At 37.1% G+C, this 20,728-nt stretch overlaps 1 protein-coding gene across 10 annotated transcripts in view; it reads left to right on the top strand.

Moving 5' to 3' along the window:
* The window catches only part of dennd1b (DENN/MADD domain containing 1B), a 399,979-nt gene that overhangs the window by 192,810 nt on the left and 186,441 nt on the right, over positions 1 to 20,728 (top strand). For all 10 annotated transcript variants that reach the window (XM_069937870.1, XM_069937871.1, XM_069937862.1 and 7 more), the window contains 2 exons: positions 219 to 268; positions 6,108 to 6,227. In XM_069937870.1, the coding sequence (XP_069793971.1) occupies positions 219 to 268; positions 6,108 to 6,227 (170 nt within the window). The remainder of the gene's footprint in view (positions 1 to 218; positions 269 to 6,107; positions 6,228 to 20,728) is intronic.

Raw genomic sequence — 20,728 nt, 5'->3', positions numbered from 1 at the left:
CCCTCCTGGTGCTTCTTCACCATTGTCAGTCCAGTCTGCTGAAGCATAAATTTGATTCTTGTTAATAATCGATGAAGTTCACTGTGGATGATTATTTCAACACAGAAACAACTGTCTGTGATTTTAATTCAGAGGGCTTCTCAGTCCTTGTGGTGCATACTGTAGTGATTTGATCCAAATCCTTCAAGAGCCTAACAATTTTTTATTATCTTTTGCAGGAAGTGCTGCAGACTGTGCCGAAGTTTTGCTTCCCCTTTGATATTGAAAGGTACAGAACTGAGTGACATACCGGCACACTTATAAACATACATGGAGCATGCATGCGGCCCACAAGCTGCTGCCGCCCAATTACTTCCAATTAACCCACAACCCCCGTAGGTTTTGAAGGGTGAAAAGAAACCGGGGCACCCGGCAAGAACCCACGTAGACACGGGGAAAACATGCAAACCCCTTGTAGACAGCACCAAATTCGAACCATTGTTGCTGACACTGTAGCAGTGTTATGCTAACCACTACACTAACTGTGCCATTCCTCTACAAACCGTGCTGCCCTTTTTGTCCTCTTACATTTTGCCCTCTGCATTGAAATATAATTTAGTCCAATTAAAAAAAAATCTTCCTAAAATATCAGTGTGGAAAATAATCCCTATTTTTGTGGACTTTTCTGAAACAGAAAACTGTATGTGTTCCAGATGATTGCTTGAAAATTCGGTGTACACTTCTAGTTACAGCAAAATCTTTCATTTGGAAAAAAATCTTATCTGTAGCTAATGGTGTGGCAGATTTTCTTTCAATCAATGATCGTATTTGAAAGCCAAATCCCCACTACTGTCCTTTTTAACTGGCAACATGCTCTTAACATGTTCCACCCCATTGTGAATAATTTTGTAAGGCTCAAGAAAGATCCCAATGTGCCTGATCGAAGGCTTATATATGCAAAACCAGGCTTCATTGCTGCCATCCAGTGGTGTACTTGGTGACACAATTTGGATTTCAAAAAAGCAAATTCACCAGCTCTTTCGATTGCTGTCAATATTTCTTTTAACAGAATGAAGCTGAAGCTCTTCAATGAATCTATTTTTCACCCATCATCTTACAATTTCACCATCATTTTCATCTTTTGAGCACATTGTTCTGAAGACCCCAAAGGCTTGAATATTCTTCAATTTCCATCCATGATTGGGAAAAGGACCTTGCAGTTTGGCTTCTTGCATTTGTTCAGTGTGGATGATTTGTGATCTGACTTTCGTACATTCTCGACATTCCTTAATACCTTTCGGATATCAAAAGTTGAGGAGAAAATTATGAATTAATGACACATCAATTGCCCTTTGTTTTGAAAATCTTAATTCTGATTTTGGAGCACCTCCTTTAAACCGAACAAGTAAAAATAACTACTTCTCATAATATTTTCAAAACTTTAGACAGATCACCCATAATCATCTGAAATTTCATGAACACAATCAGGGTCTTTGTAATTTAACCCTTGAGGGTCCGGATTTAACTTTGTTAGAATCCCTAAATTGGTGTCAGTACTTATCTTTGTGCTCTAACATGTGACCTAACAAAGACTTGGATGAAGTTGGTATCTGTTGCTTTGTCTGCCAACCCTCTCGATATAAATATTAGTGTTTATTAATTCGAGATAATTTTCTGTGCCTGTTCTTGAAGTTGATAATATGTGTTCATAAAGAAACATTGAGCGAGCTTGAGCTTTTCTCTTTGGAGTTACAAACAATGCGAGGAGCATGTATAAGATTATGGAGGGCTGAGAATGAGTAGATAGTCAGCATCTTTTTCCACAGGGTGTTAATGATCAATACCAGAGGACATCCATTTAAAGTGAATGGAGGAAAATTTATGGAAGATGTTAGAGGTAGGTTTTTTACACTGAGGTTGTGGGAACTCATGGGCATGTTGGTGATGGAGCTAATACAATAAGGACATTTAAAAGACATTTAAAAGAATAGGTGCATGAATATAAGAAAATTGGAGGGTTATGTTTGTAGAGAATGGAAAGATTAAAATGATTATAGAATAGGTTTATATGGGACAGCATAATATTGTGGAGCATAGGCCCCAAATTGTGCTATACGTGGGCCCCAAGATCTCTTTGAATTTCCACCCTTTCTAGTTTTTATCTTACAGCCAGTGCATTTTTTTTTGATTCAAAGTTGATAACATTTGTCCATATGAAATCCATTTGCTGCAGTCTTCACTATTTGCTAAATCTGGAATGACCAATTTGTCATGCAATGCTTCCAGCAACACAGTTTACAGTGCCATCAAACTTTATGTCATTACCAAACTTCGATGTGACTTTCCATTCCAGTCATCCAAGTTGTTTATAAATATGATGAGTAATTGCAGCCCTAAAGCAGATCTTTGTGGGTCCCCACTGCTCAAGTTTGCCAATCTGAGAACTTGCCCATTATCTCTCCTTCCTGTTTCTTACTGCACAATTAATTTGCCACCTGCTCCACAATTTGCCTTCAGCTCTGTGAGTTGTAGCTTTGACAACTTGTCTCTTCTCAGGTACCTGGGAGTTCATGTGAAAACCCACCAGAGACATTGCCCACTCCACTGCTTTTGACCTCAGAGAAGTAGACTTGATTCAACAGCCGATTCATACCCTCCCTGGCTCCCTCCAATGAAATAAATAATTTCCATCAGTATTTACAGCATGAAGAAGATAGCTGCCCAATCACCTTGAAAAACTTGGCGTTCCACTGAATCTTTTCAATTTGTTTTTCATTGGCACTCCCCATTAATTAATTTTCCAACCACACATGATCAACTAAACCTTAATTTTCCTCTTTTGTTTTCTTAAATATTGGACATTTGTGCACAATTTCCAAATTTAATATAACTTCCTAAATAGAGAACATTTTGAAAAGTTAACATGAATCTTATTTCTCTCTTCCTTTACAACTAAAGTGTGGATGACATGAGGATTTGACACCCCTCAGTGCTTTCTTTATTTTTGTCATTTTTATTTTCACTCATTTTTGTGGCTCCGATTCCTGAATTAGTCGTTTTCTCAAGATATGTGAATTCCCATCTTCTGCTGAAGGAAATCACATGTTCACCACTTTTTATTTAAAAGATCACTGTTGTCTATTTGTAAAGGGTCCACATTTGTACTGGCAGGCCTCTTTTCATTTAATATTACTGAATATATTGTCTCGATATGGTCATTTTTTATTGTTCATTGTACCTTTCCCATCTGCTGTCCTAGATTGTGTGTTTTTTTAAGTAATTTATTTTCATTGTTAATGTTTTATGGGTAACTATGAAAAGAGTTCCTGCTTCTCAGGGGAGTAAACATGTTCAAAATCGCAGTAAATACTTGACCACCTCTCACTTTTCCCTGATTCTTTACCTTTAGAAGGTTTGTCTTTTTCCCCATGAATTCCTCTATCCTGACAGATAGAGGTCAGGTGTACCAAACATAGAATCTTACCAGCTGCATTGCTTTTCTCCTTTTTTGAACATTGCTTTATCAATCTGTTCACTAAATTAGGGTCATTACTGAAATCCATTTGGCCTTTTCATTAGTTCTGGAGAAAGGAGCTTCAGAAAACGAACCTAGGATCTAATCCAGAAATACATTCCTCAAGATTACTACCTTTCATTCCCAAAGCACCCTGATCAGTGCTTTCCCTTTAATTAAAACTACCCTGACTTTGCTACAACCTTGTTTATTTTCTTCATTTACACATTTTGCCACTTGACATTTCTTCCTGGAGGGGTGATGTACAACTCCATGAGCCTCTTTCAGTTTCTTCTTCCTTTCCATTGTTTCCTTTCACCATCTTATTTTTTAATGCACATTTTCTGCTCAATTACATGATTTTATTCTTATTCACGTGAACAGTGGCTTGTTTTCTACTATTTTTGTTTTCTTTCTGGAAAACCGTAAAACTTGATACATTTTGTTCCCAGTTCCAAACTATCTTGCACCTCTGTCTCAGTCACAGTGAACAAGTTGGATTCTACATATTTGATTTGTCTGCAGCTTATTTACCTTGTTCCTTGTATATACATGAAGAATATTTATTTGGGCCACAATCTCCTCCTGTCTTTCAGTTCTAATGGTTTCTTCTTGTATTTCTCATTTCCCTCTCTTTTAGTGGTTCAATTGCATTGTTTTCCCTTTCACCTGCAAGGCACAAAGCTCCATTTCTGGCTGTTTTTTTTACTCATTCATTTTTTGATTAACTTTCCTTTCTTTGAATCATCCCTTTTCCAACATACTGGTTCATTCTCATGAGCAAGTGATAATTCTTGGTGCTGGCAAATTCTTAGTGGTATAATTACTTCTTACAGTACAATATACAGCTCTGGAACAGAACTCCACTTTCTTGACCCATATACTCACGTCTCTAGCCTGTTTATCTTAACATCAGCCTTCGTGTTGCTCAGGTAATAGTTTAGTGATTTGAAAACTTGACATCCATTTACTCTTGACACCTGATATTTTCCAAATGGAATTCACAATAGACCATGGAAGCTAGCTCCTCCTTTTCCTTCATGATGTCTTTTCAAATCAATTCATGTTGACAATCAAGCGTGTGTCAAGTAAGTAAACCGACTATAGACCTTAAAAGTCTTATAAAAAATGCCCACTATTCTTCAAATAATCAAATGCCTTCTAGGCATGGCAGTTAAACAACACTCATTCCTCACTACTCTACCTGGCTACCCTTATCACAGATTCTTTGTCAACATTCTGGTTGTCCTTCCATCAGACTTTAGCCTGATGTTCACAATCACCAACTGCAGTGCATTGGTTTGGTTTGATATAGTGGCAGTGTATTTTCATTCTCCATCTCACCATTAGCCTCTGCCATAATCAGACACCTCAGTTTCTGCTGTTCTCCAAGGCGAGGATGTTCCTCACACTCACTTATTAGTGGACACCAACTTTATATCAGTGTAATATCTCTGTGCTAGAGTTTCAGCACAGGCCTGTCGAACTTTTCAGATATTTCCAATGACAGCAATTTAGATACACATCTATGATTTAACATATATTGATCTTTTACTTCTTAGACAATTCTATTTAATTCAACATACTAACAAAACACACCTTACTAAAACATTGGCCATGTTGCCCGGGCCTTGAATTTAGATAGATTGCTTCACTTATTGTGGGGAAGAGGCACCTTCTTTTCCCTCTGGAATGATTTTCCCCTCTGACCTAATTTTCAATCTCTCATTTAGTTTTTGAAGGTCTCTGTTTAAGTCCATTCTGTGTGACCACATTTAGATAAACATTTAAAAATTGTTGCTGTGCCACAAATGCTTAAGGGGAGATTAGCTTGTATTGATGACATAAATCAATTGTGCACAAAAAAATTAAGTTCATTGTGTGTTGGTGAAAATACAACATTTGAAGCAATGAGTTCACTGAAATCTTTGAGATAAAGTTTTTTTGTTGCTGAGGCAAAGTCTAACACTTGAGTAAATACAATGAAAGATGCACAAATGTTTTGGGACAGTTTATCTCATTGCTTAGTTTCCTTTAATTTGAGCGCATCAACTCTTAATGTTCCTTAAAAAAGAATAAAAGCATCATCTCTAATAAATTGGTAAATTTAAATGTCCTTAGATATTAAGATGTGAAAAAAAGATCTTTTATCCAAATCTTTCCAGTTGCATGCATAATTTTTGAGGAAGTTATTTGCTACTCACTATTGTATTTTTTATAAGCTTTCACTCAGTAGTTGATTTTAAACAAAAATTGTACCAGCAAACCATTTGCTCTTAGAAAATTGTTCCCTTTCCCTTCCCTCTTCCAATCATTTTGCAGACCTCAGTAAAATTCTTGTTCGTATCACTTTTGGGCACACTGAAGAGAGCATTATAAAGATCAACAGTGTTCAACAATAAGGTTTACAGATTCCAATCAACATAAGTTAATTAAATTAACAAATTTAAATAGCAGAAAATTTGAGAATTAGAATATTTAAAAATTATTTCTTCATGTACTTCTTTTATGCTTATTGCCTCAATTTCCTTAATTGCAGATCAACCTTTATCTCTCTTAATTCAGCTGGTATTCTGTTCATGGAAGCTTAATGTTTGTACATCATTCTTTTCAGGGTTTCACGAAGTCAGGTGGGACAACACTTCACTTTTGTGCTAACCGATATTGAAAGCAAACAAAGATTTGGTTTCTGTCGTTTAACGTCAGGATGTAAAGTCTGCATCTGTATCCTCAGGTACGTGAAATTAAAGTGAATTGCATGCACCACGTTTAAGACACATGCAAAGTTAATCCAAATGAATGGACGATTTCAAACTGAACAGTAGGTTGCTTGGCACTTCTGAATTTATTGTACTTGTCTCTGCTTCTTTTTTTGTTTGATTATTTGCTGACTTGCATTGGATCTTTCTGAGAGATTCATGAGCTTGAATTTATATTCCAACTTGTTTTCTTGAACCCATCAGTCTATTTTAAGATTACATGCTGAACCTTGAAATATTGTTGAGTCTTTGTTCCTCCACCTGAATATTGGTAAAAATTCCAACCATAGTCTTAACCAGACATTTTCAATTTTTTTTGGCTATAACCCCTTAAATTTTGAGTCTGCTCAACATTAATGAGCCCCCTTCCCTGTAAAGCAGGAAAGTTTTCGTTTCTTCCGTACTTCTCTCCTACCGACGATATATAAAAAATCATAAAGAAATCATGTCACATGAGGTGAAAAGAAAATGAGGCTTTTACGTAAATGTGCTTTGAGAATGGCTGGTCTTAGCTGTATTCCATGTCCTTAATTTTCAGTTTGCTTTCTCACTTCTGTTTCAGGCGTCAATACTTTTCTCCTTTGTGACCCTGAGCTAAGGTTCTGACATCACATCTTTTCCATAACAAAAATCTTTAGCCCAGCTGCTGCTAAAGTCTTGATGCAGTTGTCCACATTTGGCTATTCTCCCATCCTTTTCAGATTTCTTGCTCTATTAATTGCTGCCCAAAATCTATTACACAGATTGCCTGATCATTCCTCTTTTCATTGACCAACCTGAAATATGAAAGTTGCATTGCCATGTTCAATTTTCTTTCTCAGTTATTACACCTCTGAAAATACTCTTCATTCCTGTAACTTTGCCCCTTTGTATAGTCCCATTTCTCATCACCTGCTCCTGCAGTCAATTAGGTTTGTACTCTGGAGTTCCCTCCCTAGCCTACTTCAATTTCCTCTCCTTGTTTTGAGTCTTCTTACAGCCCACAAATGTGACTGAACTTTTCTTCAGCCTTTCCAAAGAATTTTTTTTGGTTCAATTTTTAATTCATAATTCCGTTTCTTCAGGAAATATTACAGACTTATGCCCAGTGACTACATGGAGTGAGGTGCAGCAGTTGTACACTCCTGTTAACTCTTACAATTTCCACTTTTAAACCCAACTTTGTTAATATTAATAATCTGTTAAACCAAGAAAATGTCGGGACCAAAACCTAAGGCAGCAACTAAGCCAGTTTTGGACTGTTTTACCAAATTAAAGTTCCCATCTAAATACAAATGTTTTTGTTAGATTCAGCTAATTATTAACTGCAAGATAATTGTTGGATATACCGAAAATGCTGTAAATTGAAATTGAGGAAGATATTATTTATAAAGGTTTCAGCACACGTGAATGATTCAAGAATTGCACCCAAAATACTTAGTTAAGCATTCATGGCCATTGTGGATTAGCTTTGTGGTCACCAGTGTGCTTTTGTTTCTTATTTGAGAGTTTGTATCTTGCTAGGTCCAAGAGTGGCAGAAATTTACTCAATCCCATTTTCATTTGAATTCCATCAATTTCATTTCAACTCCATAGCTGTGTGAATTATCAAGTCTTTCAGCTTGAAGTTGTTGTCATTTATTATGCAAATAAAAGCAAAAAATCTTTTTGGAATAAATTTTGTTCAATGGCAATACCAAGTGATGGCAAGGTTATGGATATTACTTTATCCATCTGAAGGTTTCGTGAAAAAGTGAAATTAACCATTGAAATGTCTGTGTTTGTTGGTGTTTTTTGGAAGACTCTAATTGATAAGAAATTAACTCATGGCCAGATTCTTATTTATTAATGTTCCATGCTTACGGATCTTTATACAGTGAAATAGAACCACAGTTTTACTTTGAGCACCAATTTTCAATCTTACTTCTGTTTTAAACATCAAAGCAGCAGAGTTGTCACATTTACAATCACATTTCAGAGCATGACAATGATAGATGTTCTTGCTTAATGTTTACAGCCTTTAGACAGACTGATGTTTTTAATTTTAATGCAGGAAGAAGGTAATTGTCATTGATAAATTTTATCAATAATTTCCTCTCTTATTTCTTGGTATTACATGCAATTTTCTCATCAATTTTTAACCAGGGATTTTAAATTTTTGTTACTCAAGTGCATTTATGACCATTTCATTTAAGTTTTTGTGTTTACTGCTTTCTGTCAGTAAAGACACTTTTTTGCACAGAAGATCTTGTATATTAATGTCAAAAGTGTCAGAACAAAAACCCCACATTCAGTACTTTTTGTTTATTTTAATCTATTGAATTAAACAATTCAAGGTATTGTTTTGTTGTTGGGAGTCCATTATTTTATGGTGGTCCAAAGTTTGTTTTCCAGTAAGTACAATTGATAAATAAATCTACAAAGTGCTGTCTAATATTAATGGAACATGAAATATATATTGGCTATTCTTGTTTGAGTCTAACATAAACAATTTACTATTGCTGATTAATTTTTACTTTCTAAACAGAAAATAATGCATTGCGCGATGGGTGTTTCACAAGCCCTTAACCCAAGAGGACTCTTTAAAATAGCTTTTGTCAATCTTCATGAATAAATCCTGGATTTTTTTTTAAACTTGGAGTTGTGGGATGAAATATGCATGTTGGATGCATAATTCAAGAATGTGAGCTGAATAGCCTAAGCCATGATCACAGCTCTTAGTAACAAAATAGGTATGCCACATATATTTGTAGGATCTTGCACATAAGAGCACCAGTAATTATTTCTTGTTTCTGTCAAATTTTAATTTGTAATTTTTGCTTTATTCTAAAAATATGACAGAGTTTTGAAAAATAGGCTAAGTGCTAAAAGTAAATTTTATGGCCAAATTAGAATTAAGATATTCAGTGAAATTGTTCCACAATCCTTTGTGAACTGATGTTAAAGTTCATGAAAGTCTTTCTCTCTATCTCACTAAAAAATGCCTTGTGCTTGCTTCCATGAGATGTGGTATTGAAGAAAAAAGCTTCTCTTTTCAGTAATAGTTTTGAGAATTCATGAATGTGACTGAAAAACACATTTTTATATTTTATCTATATAAAATTTCTTTAAAGAACCTACTGATCCTCTCTATCATTATGTCCAAGATGGAAAAGAAGCAATTATGATAAAACAACTTCCAACTATGTACTTCGAAGAATTGAGTTCCAGTCCTGTGATGCTTGTATTTTCTCTTATTTTAGAGTTACATATGATATTTAAAATAGCATTATAAAGTTTTCAAATGAATGAAGTCTTAACTAAAAAATTTTGATTGAGTTAATCCAAGTATTTAAAGATAATTCTAAAAATTAAAAAGGATAATTTCTCAAATAATGAAGATTATATTATTTGAAGCAAAAAACATTTTGGTTCCTTTTTCACAGAAGCAATCAAAAATGATTTAATCTTGAGCGATGAAAGCCCCAAGGGAATATTCAGTTGCTTCTAAATCACGTCACTTGTTTTAATTCCGTTTGATTTTAGAAGCCGGTGCAGTAAATTCTACCTGATTGCGAGCTTTTCCTTTTTGAACGCTACAGGTTTTGAACCATTAGATAGAGCTTCAAATATCATAAATCCCCATGAGTCTCAAAATTATTGCATAAGTTTGCTTTCAGGGAAATGGTTGCAGTTCAGTATTAATGTGCTAAATCGAGTGTACTGCATGTATTTATTGCACACAATCATCTCAGAATGAAACAGGTTTTGCACCACATTATTTCAAATGTGAACATTTTATCATGAGGAGGGGTAAAACTTGGGAAAATTACCTGAAGTCAGAATTCAAACATGCAGTTGGATGGACAATACGAATAATATTTGAGCCTCTTTCTCCTCTTTCATAAGGGCATTGCCAAGGGTGGGGACAGGGGGGTGGGAGTGGCAGTGGACTTGGGATGGAAGGAAAACAAAACACTGAATTTGGGTAAGTCCGCAGATGAAATGTTGAAGTAACTGTGTTGTGCATGGTGCTGAGGGATCGGCAATAAATTAAAACAATCAGTTGATAAATGTTTATTATCCTCTGTCATTCTTGAACAATTTCTCACGTTAGTCCATTAAAGTAATTAATGCTACTGTGGCAGGCGTAATGGTTACCAGTGAGTGGCAAGAGTCAGTGAAGAAGGTTCCAAGAGCTTTTTTGTGGGCACCCCTGTGTTGTCTCTGCCTTGGTAATGGGGGAACTTGATGAATAGTGAACTGAAAATAAAACCTGTTTAAATGATTATTTTTATTCTGCCACTTTCAGCTATTAAAGTGTGTCCAGCTATTGACTTTATTCAACTCAATGGCTCAAAATACAGCATTGTTTATTTTTATGGAACATGTATTTCAGTTTATTTTTATATTTTTACCATTATTCAATTTAATTGTCTGACTACTCTCTGTAAAAATATTAGACTTTCCAATTTATTGGGAATGACACTACAATAAATCCTTCATCCTGCAGTGACATGAAACCATCATTAAAATATTTGGTCTGCTTTTGATTTTGAAGTATTGCGATTGTTAAATTGTCACCTTCACTTAGAAAAGGAAGTGCTCTAACAAGCAAGCTCACTTTTTTTGAGAAGGTAAGCCTTTGTAGTGCAGTAGCTCCCATCGAAGTGAAGTCATCAGTTGCCAAAGGCAAATCCCCTTAAAAGCAGAATGTTTCAATTTTACACATTTTGTGTCAATTTTCTGCAAAAGAAAGTACCCCCTAGACATTTCACATGAAGGTTTGGGAAACTAGCTTCCTCTGTTTTGATTTGATTACTAAGTTGGTGTCAGTGGTCAGTGAGTTATTTGACGGAAAACATTTCCCTTCCTTTATTTAACCTTTGACTTTTGAAAGTAAAAGTTAATCAAAGCTTAAGTAGAAGCAGCAGTAAAGTAGAAGTCCACAGCTGGCAAATAAAATTGATTCAGCTCTGTAAATGTAACTTTGAGAGACTGCTTTTTGACTCTTTCCAGGTGGAAATCTTAATAAGTTTAACTGCAGTTTCACTGTTCTTTTTAAGATGGGGGAAGTTTCAGTCTCCAGAAACATTGCAGTTCAATTGGAAATAACTACAAATGTTACTTGAATGAAATCAGCCAATTGGTCAAAATTAGACATCCTGTTTTCCTGAATTTGAAAATAATTCTGCAACTGACAAAATTTTATTTAGAACTTGTGGACAGAAGTAGGAAAATTAGCCCTTAAATCAGTCTATAAGGAGATCTGACCAAAATGATGGCCAGTCCACCATATTATTGTTAGTGCTTGAGCTGTGGCCATACAGTGGCCAACACCATCTCCTCCACCACACCAACCTTTTATATCATGAAAAACGTGAATCAGGAACCTTGAACCTGATTTCCCATTTGATACAAAATCAGTGCTATTCAAATTAAACCTCAATGTCACTGCCTACCTCTGGCAATGTCATCCTCTTGTTCATTAGGAATTGTTTGTCCATCCACTAAAGTCATGAATTCTCTGATTATAATGGTGACTGGTGAATGATAAGAGTAGGGTCAAAAATGAGGAAGACCCCCCCACCCCCCACAAGAGCTGTGTCATGAATGTCCATGGCTTCATGTTTGTCATGGAGGCATCTAAATGAATATTTGACTAATCTGCTTTAAGGAGAATCAACTTTGGCTTCAACCACCCTTTGAAGAAGCAAGTTCCAAAGACTCACGAATCACAAAAAAAGACATTCACCTCATCTGTCTTAAAGATCAATTCCACATAATTAAGTAGTGACCCCCAGTTCTAAGTTCTTCCATTGGAGTAAACAACCTCTCGGTCTCTTTCAGAATCGTGTATGTTTCAGTCGAATTATCTCTTATTCTTCCAATTTCATAAAGATAATGTCAAACCCTTGTAACTTCCATAAGATAATTCACACATTCCAGATATCTGTCAAGTAAACTTTTTCTGAATGGTTGGAATGCACTGCCATCCTTTCTCAAGTAAGTTAATCTGTAGTGCACACAGTAGTATCGTAATCATCTTACCAATGTCTCTTCAAATTAATTTAAAACGTCCGAATTTAATATTTGGTTTCCATTGCAAAAGCAGTAACTTTTTGAAAGGTTTCTTGATTACTTTTAATAATAATACACTCGTAGTTTTGCAGTCTCTCACCATACAGACAATGCAGCTTTTTGTATTTTCCTGCCACAGCGGTAACTCCTCACACTTGATGCTTCATTTAACCCTCACATTTCTGTCTCCTCCTCACAACTTACCTTTCAACTTTCTTCAGTTCATCACCAATTATAGTTTGCTCCCTTCTTCGAAATAATTTGTATTTACTGTAAAAGGTTGACAGTCCACCACTAGTCTCTGGAATACGTTACTCCTTGGCAACCAGAATGAGGGCTTGTTTATTGCTCAGTGTTCCTCAGCAGAATGAATCTTCTCAGCATAAATTATTTCTGCCAGAAGTTTGCAAACTGCTACCTCCCTCTCTTTCAAAGTCCTTTCTACACTCACTCTTTCCTAATCTTTAGACCTTGTCTCCCTGTGCTAAAATTTCCAATCAACCAAAACTGATGAAAAACAACAAGGTATGCATGTGGGAATCTGAAATATGAATTCCAGATCTTTGGTCTGAATGGTGGCCCTTTATCAGAATTATTTGGACACTGGCCTGGAATTTTCGCTCTGTTTTCCTCTCCCTGCCTCACATCCATAACTCTTGTATCCATGTACCAATCTAAGAGTCTTTTAATGTCCCTGTTTTACCAGCCTTCACTACCATCCCTGGCAATGTACTCCAGGCACCCACCTTCCTCTGTATTTAAAAAAAACTTCCCTCTGACCATGTCTCCCCTAACATTCCTTCACTCACCTTAAACAGATGTCCTCTGGTATTTGCTGTTGGCACCTCAGGAAAAGGGTGTTGACTGGCCAGCCTATCCATGCCCTTCATAATCATATATACATTGATTGTCACTTCTCATCTTTATTTGTTTCAAAGCGGAATGCCCTGGCTCAGTCAGGCTTGTTTTCTGTTCTTCAATCCAGGCAAAATCTTGGTAAATCTCCTTCTTGAAAGCATCTACATCCTTCTTGTAATGAGGCAACCAGAACTAAACATAATAGTCCAAGTGTGGTCTAAACAGTTTTATAGAGCTGCAACATTGCCTCATGTTTCTTGTCCTCTATATCCAACTAATGGCCAGCATACCATATGCCTTCTTAACCACCCTATCAACTTCTGTGACAACCATGGGGGATCTATAGACTTGGTCCCCAAGAGCCCTCTGTGCCTCCACATTGTTAAGAACCCTACTATTAACCACGAACTCTGCCTTGAAGTGTGACCTTCTGTACTGCATCACTTCACACTTATTCTGATTAAACCCTGGCTAATTTCTACAGTTGTGCAGTGGAAAGTGTGCTGACTGACTGCATCACAGTCTGGTATGGGGACACCACTACCCCTGAGCATAAAGCCCTCCAAAAGGCAGTGGACGTAGCCTAGGACATCACAGGCAAAACCCTCCCCACTATCGAGAACATCTACATGAATCGCTCTGACAGAGGACAGAAGCAATCATTAGGTATCCACACCACCCAACACACATGCTGTTCACGCTGCTGCCATCAAGATAGAGGTATAGGTGCCACAAGACTCGCATTAGCAGGTTCAGGAACAGCTGCTGCCCCTCCACCATCAGACACCTCAGCAACAAAATAAATCAGACGTACTTAAGGAGTCTTACTTGTGCACTTCATTTATTTTTTAATTCTCTCTGTATTGCACAGCCAGTTTGTTTACATTTATTATCTGTTTACAGTTCTTTATTTGTTTACATGTTCACACTGTGTAGTTTTTTTTTGCACTACCAATAAGTGGTAATTCTGCCTTGCCCGTAGGAAAAATAATCTCAGGGTTGAATGTGATGTAATGTAGGCACTCTGAAAATAAATCTGAAATCTGAACACCATATGCTCCATCTTCCCCAGCTCCATATCCTGTTGTAACCTACAACCTTCTACACAATCCACAACACTTCCAACCTTTGAGTCATCTGCAGACTTACTAACCCATCAATCTACTTCTTCGTCAGTCAGTTTTGAAGTATTGAGACAAGAATAGCTCATTACTCCTTATTTTGTTGTTCAGTTAAATTATGGAAGATCTGTATTTTATCATCATTGTTTTAATTTGGCCCAAAAATAGCTCCACGAGCCAGGCTGACTGTTGACTCTGCAGACGATCAATTTAATCAAGCTATTCACATTTATTTTCACAGTGAATTATTGAAGAAGACATGGTAAATAGATGCAGAGTGAAAATATGGAAGATGCTAGAAGCTTCCAGTCAATGTCCTTTCATTAGAACTGGGTTAGGGTGAAGAATATAATGTGGCTTGCATGTGAAAGCATCCACTTCCCAGCACAGGTTAAGTGATTGCTTGGTTTTCAGGGTGATACTCTTTCTGCTGAAGGAAGAGATGCACAGTCTTGCTGTAGAAATGGTGCTGTTTGGGGATCTGCAGCACGTCGGCTTTTCTCTGGGTCAACTTATTTTGACTGTTAATCTCCAATGATAGATTTAGTGCATCATTGAGGCTGAATCTCAGTCCATTCCTCAGACCGTACTGAATTTAACTATCTCAATACTTCAGTCAAGTTCAGAAGGCCCTTTCCCTGCTCATATTTTTTGCTCATATTTTCATGAAGGATTCAGGCCTGAAACGTAGGTTGTATATCTTTGTGGATTCTGCGGGTTCTACTGAGTTTCTCTTCGATTAAGAAGGCTGTGGCAATGAATTCCCATCTTGTAATGGGAATTGTGATTTCACATCAGCGGGCCATGTGTGCAATTGAAGCAGAATGAGAATGTGTTTATCTTTATTTTCATTTACGTTGGTCTGGCATCCTCCACTGCAATTTTCATTCTCTTCAGTTGACCACAGCTCTCCAGTATTTTGTGGCACTGTTGTAGAAAGTTATGCAGTGTCTCATGCTCATCAGGAATTGAAAGTGACATGATAATTGGAATGAGAAAAGATGGAACATTCAGCCCAACCACCTTAATCTGCCATTTAGTCAGATGATGGCTGATCTGATTTCAATTCGATATTACTGTGTATTCCAAGTGACTTCTCACCTCTGTCCTCAAATATCTGTCTATCTCTGGTTCAACAATATTCAAAGTCTCTGCTTCTGGTATCCCTTCAGCTCATTTGCAAAAGACATATGACTCTAAGAAAGATGTGAATTGACTCAACTCTTTCTTCAATAGCATCTTCTTATTTTATACAGTGACCGAGAAGCGGAAACATCCTTTCCAAATCCATTCTGTTCAGGCTGCTCAGCATCTTGGATGTTAAAATCAAAGATGATCCACCTTTTTCACCTGTTATAGTCAATGTAATGATGAATTTCTTCACACAACAGTCTTTGATGGGGAATCTATTGTTGATACACAGTGATAATGAAGGAATTAAGGTATATTTCCATGTGAGAATAACATGAGAATTGAGTAGACCTGCAAGTGACAACATTCCCATGCTGCTCTCATCCTTCATGATGGGGTGTCTACCATTAATCAACGTTGCTTTGTCCAAGACTATTTGTTAAATAAGCCCTTCAGACTAAAGTATTTTTGATCCCAATGATACCTATTGTAAATAGTTTGTGAAGTATTTAGTTTGATTTTGTTCGAACTACAAAAAAAAATGTTTTTCAAGCATAATTAAAGAAAAATGATGTTAATCACTGTGAGAAAACATAAATCCAAACTTTACTCTTGGAAAGAATTCAAACCTTTGTTTGTTCTGCATTTATTTTGCTGTTACATTTAATCCTTGATTTTCACAATATTAATTTCAAATCCTTACCGTAGTACATTAGTGTGGATGACAAGTTTTGGAAATCTACAGTTACCGGCTGTTCCAGTTGACTCTGAACCCGTTCTCAAATGTGTCATATCTGGGATCTGGTATCTTTTTCCATCTGTTGTGTATTGCCTTCAGTAACTGGAAAATTTAAGTGTCCTTTATATTTCTTTTTAATTTGAGAAACCAAGTTCAAGGATCAAGACCAAAGTGCAAAACATCAAAGTTGAAATGTGTATAATAGAAGACAAGACAAATGAACAAGCAGTGATCAAGGTTTAAAATTCCTGTCATAAGACGGAAACTTTAAATTATGCTGTCCGTTCCTTAAGTATTGGGATGTCAAGGTTTCTCTGTGTAGTGCAGGAAATTATTTTTCTTCACTGCTTACATTCACACTGCTTGTTCCACATGTAGACTATTTAATGAGACACTAAAGGTTGTATAAATATTCGTGAATAGTTATATAACACATCAGTGAATTTGCAAGCACCAGTTTACCCCTTTGTATATGCTTGTTCTCACAAGTGTTATTCTTGGAGATGCTCGTTTTGCTTGAAATCTGCTTAAAAATAGTTTTAGCCTGCAAGGGCTTGTGAATGTGGCACTGAATCCACAACATTCTGGAGCAGGTGTCTTTTTGCATTCAAAGAATAATTTTTCTAAATTTCCTTCTGGGAACAGAGAGGAACTGAAAATAGGAGATGATTTATTTTCTGCATTTATGGGTTTTAAAGCACATTTTGTCAGACAGTTTCAAGTGTTTTTCAGTCATTTAAAGAAATTCAGTAGAGTTTTGTTAAGAAGGATAAAAGAGAGGGGATAATTATCTTTGTGCCCATATGTTTTTGAGCCACTGGCTGAAAATTGTTTGCAATAAAGCTCTATTGTGGTTTTATTCAATCCATTGTGATATTGTATTTTTAAAATCTGAATGTAGTAACACTGCCTTGATTTTTTTTTGTTTTACTGACATGAGCAGTCGATAGGTGTTCGATACAAGTGATGCAACGCTTTGCTATGATCCATGTATAAATAATGCCAATTCTTTAGCATCATGAGAATACGGTTTAGAAAAAGAAACTGTGAGGCTACAAAACTTTGCATTTTGATGGAAGAGTGATGCCAACCATTGCAGTGAGATTAAGGTCAAAATTGGCATTATCCAAGTGTATTTTCACTCCAACACAAAAGATTTCAAACCTATTTTATTTTTGTTTGCCTAAAATTAACTGAAAACTTTAAAACCTCAAATTCAAAATGTGAATCTGTACAAGAGTTTGGTGCAGGGAATTGATCAGTAAAGAACATTTGGTTCAGCAACTCAATGTGCCCTTTTTCTGAATGTTTGAAACAGCATTCTCTTGTTCCTAATTTAGTTAACCATAGTTAGATTACTTACTGGTGGACAATAGCCATTACGTTACTTCAGTTCATTATTGCAGACTGTGATAAACATAACATCCTGTGCATGAATTGTATCTGCATTAATTTGTAAGCAGAAATACCAAAATTGCTGTCATTCCAATACCATGCTGGACATGGGCAGTGGGGGCACGTGTTTGCCTTGTAGAGTCATTGTACTATTGAAACAGACAGCATAGAAATAGTTCCTTTAGACCATATCACCCATTTACATTTCTGAACTAACCCTGTTTGCCTACATTTATCCCATCTCCTTGTAAACCTATCTTGTTCCTGTTCCTTGCCAAACATCTTTTAAATGTTATAATTCAAGGCAGCTTGTTTCATCTCCCATCATCCTCTGTGAAAAGAGTTGGCCCCTCAGGTCTACTTTAATTCTTTCAACTTATGGTCTCCAATTTTAGACTCCCCTACCCTGAGGAAAAAAAAACTGTGACCATTCATCTATCTCTGCCTGTCAAAGTATCCATAAGGTGCACCTTTATAAGGTACTTACAGAAAGAATTCAACAGAAAATTCAGCAACATGTCTGAGTAGATGCAAGGTACAAATGGATGGGAATGGGTGAGAGAGTTGCGGGTAATAACTCAACATAAGATGCTAACATTAAAGATTTTAAAATATGACCAAGACTTCTTTTTATTAATTTAGATTTTGAAACATTTTTATCATTTATGAAGTTAAAGTTCTGAAAATTTTGAAGTTTTGATCTTTTTGGAAAATAGGATTGGAATAAAAGGACGTCGGCAGCTATGACTGGAGATGTGCATAGCTTTCTCTCAGGTTCTTTTCCTTCTTTTATGGGTGAGACAAGTTCCAATTTTCTCTTTCCCTACCCTACCATCTGTGCCTTTTTGTGTGCCTGTAGAATGATATACTAGCCCTCTTGATGGAAAGGACTCCCATGTTTCCTTTAAGTTGGCGCAGGGAGGTTGCTTAAGCTGTTATCTTGTTTTCTCTCCCTCTCTGTGTAAAAAGCAAAGTCAGCAAACCAGCCTGTTGGCTTGAGACGAACTGCAAAATCTATGCCTGCACTAAACCTTTATAAATCACTGTCCAGAAATCAGCTGGTGCATTGTCTCATTCTGGGCACCATATTTTAGGAAAATGGCAAGACCTTAAAGACGATGCAGAGGAGATTAATTAGAATAATAGCAGGGTGAAGGAGTTTAGTTATGTGAAGTGATTAGTGCAATTGGTTTGTTAAGGGGAGATTTAATATTGGTGTCCACAATGATGAGCCGGGGTGTTGATAATACAAAAGAGAAATGGCCAATATGACCAGTGAGGAGCTGACATCCATTCAAGATAATCGCCAGATTGTGGGAATTGGGAATTTCTTCAACCACAGCAAGCCTTTGCAACTTAGAATACTGCCTTCAGTGCGAGAAGCAGGTTTAGTGGTAACTTTCTCAAGATAATTGGCTGCATACTTGAAAATAAAACTTTTTAAAGTCTACAGAAAAGAAGCTGAGGGGTGGGAAGAATAGGAGGGCACTGTCAAATAGCTGCTTAAGGCACAGTGGGCTAAGTAGGTCTCTGTGTTGAACCAATGTGTATGGTATATTTAGCAGCAGAGCGTCAGATTGATGCATGCAGAAGAAGCATAATTAAACAGGAGAAAATAACATTGCAATAATGGGAAATGAATATTTTGACACTTAAATACAATTGAATTTCATGAAAAATATGATTTAGAATGAGAGACAAATACATTTAGAGGGCGTTGGCTCATTGTATCTGCACTGATTATCAATCACCCATTTTCCCCTATCCCACATTCATTTTATTTTTTTATTCTCCCAACATTTCCATTAAGACCAACTCAATTTTACCATGTACCAAATATTTCAGCATCAGAATTTATTGTCATGGAAGTGTCACAAAATTCATTGTTTTGCAATAGTATTACAGAGCAAATATTGCTTAAAAATTACATTCAAAAATAATGTAGAGGAAAAATTAAGAGAAAGTGAGGTAGTGTCTGTTGTTCATTGTCCATTCAGACATCTTTTTAGAATATTTTATTTTAATTTTTCCAAGACTCATTTTGACAATTATTCTTTGGCTTGGCTTCGCGGATGAAGATTTATGGAGGGGTAATGTCCACATCAGCTGCAGGCTCGTTTGTGGCTGACAAGTCCGATGTGGGACAGGCAGACACGGTTGCAGCGGTTGCAAGGGAAAATTGGTTAGTTGGGGTTGTGTGTTGGGTTTTTCCTCCTTTCTCTTTTGTCAGTGAGGTGGGCTCTGCGGTCTTCTTCAAAGGAGGTTGCTGCCCGCCGAACTGTGAGGCGCCAAGATGCACGGTTTGAGGTGATATCAGCCCACTGGCGGTAGTCAATGTGGCAGGCACCAAGAGATTTCTTTAAGCAGTCCTTGTACCTCTTCTTTGGTGCACCTCTGTCTTGGTGGCCAGTGGAGAGCTCGCCGTATAATACGATCTTGGGAAGGCGATGGTCCTCCATTCTGGAGACGTGACCTACCCAGCGCAGTTGGATCTTCAGCAGCGTGGATTCGATGCTGTCGGCCTCTGCCATCTCGAGTACTTCGATGTTGGAGATGAAGTCGCTCCAATGAATGTTGAGGATGGAGCGGAGACAACGCTGGTGGAAGCGTTCTAGGAGCCGTAGGTGATGCCGGTAGAGGACCCATGATTCGGAGCCGAACAGGAGTGTGGGTATGACAACGGATCTGTATACGCTAATCTTTGTGAGGTTTTTCAGTTGTTTGTTTTTCAAGACTCTTTTTTGTAGTCTTCCAAAGGCACTATTTGCCTTGGCGAGTCTGTTGTCTATCTCGTTGTCGATCCTTGCATCCGATGAAATGGTGCAGCCGAGATAGGTAAACTGGTTGACCGTTTTGAGTTTTGTGTGCCCGATGGAGATGTGTGGGGGCTGGTAGTCATGGTGGGGAGCTGGCTGATGGTCACCGAAAATGTTCTCCCAGAATCACAGTGCGGCTTTCGCGCAAACAGAGGAACTACTGACATGGTCTTTGCCCTCAGACAGCTCCAAAAAAAGTGCAGAGAACAAAACAAAGGACTCTACATCACCTTTGTTGACCTCACCAAAGCCTTCGACACCATGAGTAGGAAAGGGCTTTGGCAAATACTAGAGCGCCTCGGATGCCCCCCAAAGTTCCTCAACATGGTTATCCAACATTATTACATACATCATATAAACAGTATTTTAAAAATTAC

Source organism: Narcine bancroftii, chromosome 5 (assembly GCF_036971445.1).
Source record: "Narcine bancroftii isolate sNarBan1 chromosome 5, sNarBan1.hap1, whole genome shotgun sequence".
In the NCBI taxonomy this organism is placed as follows: Eukaryota; Metazoa; Chordata; class Chondrichthyes; order Torpediniformes; family Narcinidae; genus Narcine; species Narcine bancroftii.
The sequence above is the reverse complement of the archived record's forward strand: the minus strand, read 5'-3'. Positions and strand labels throughout refer to the sequence as shown.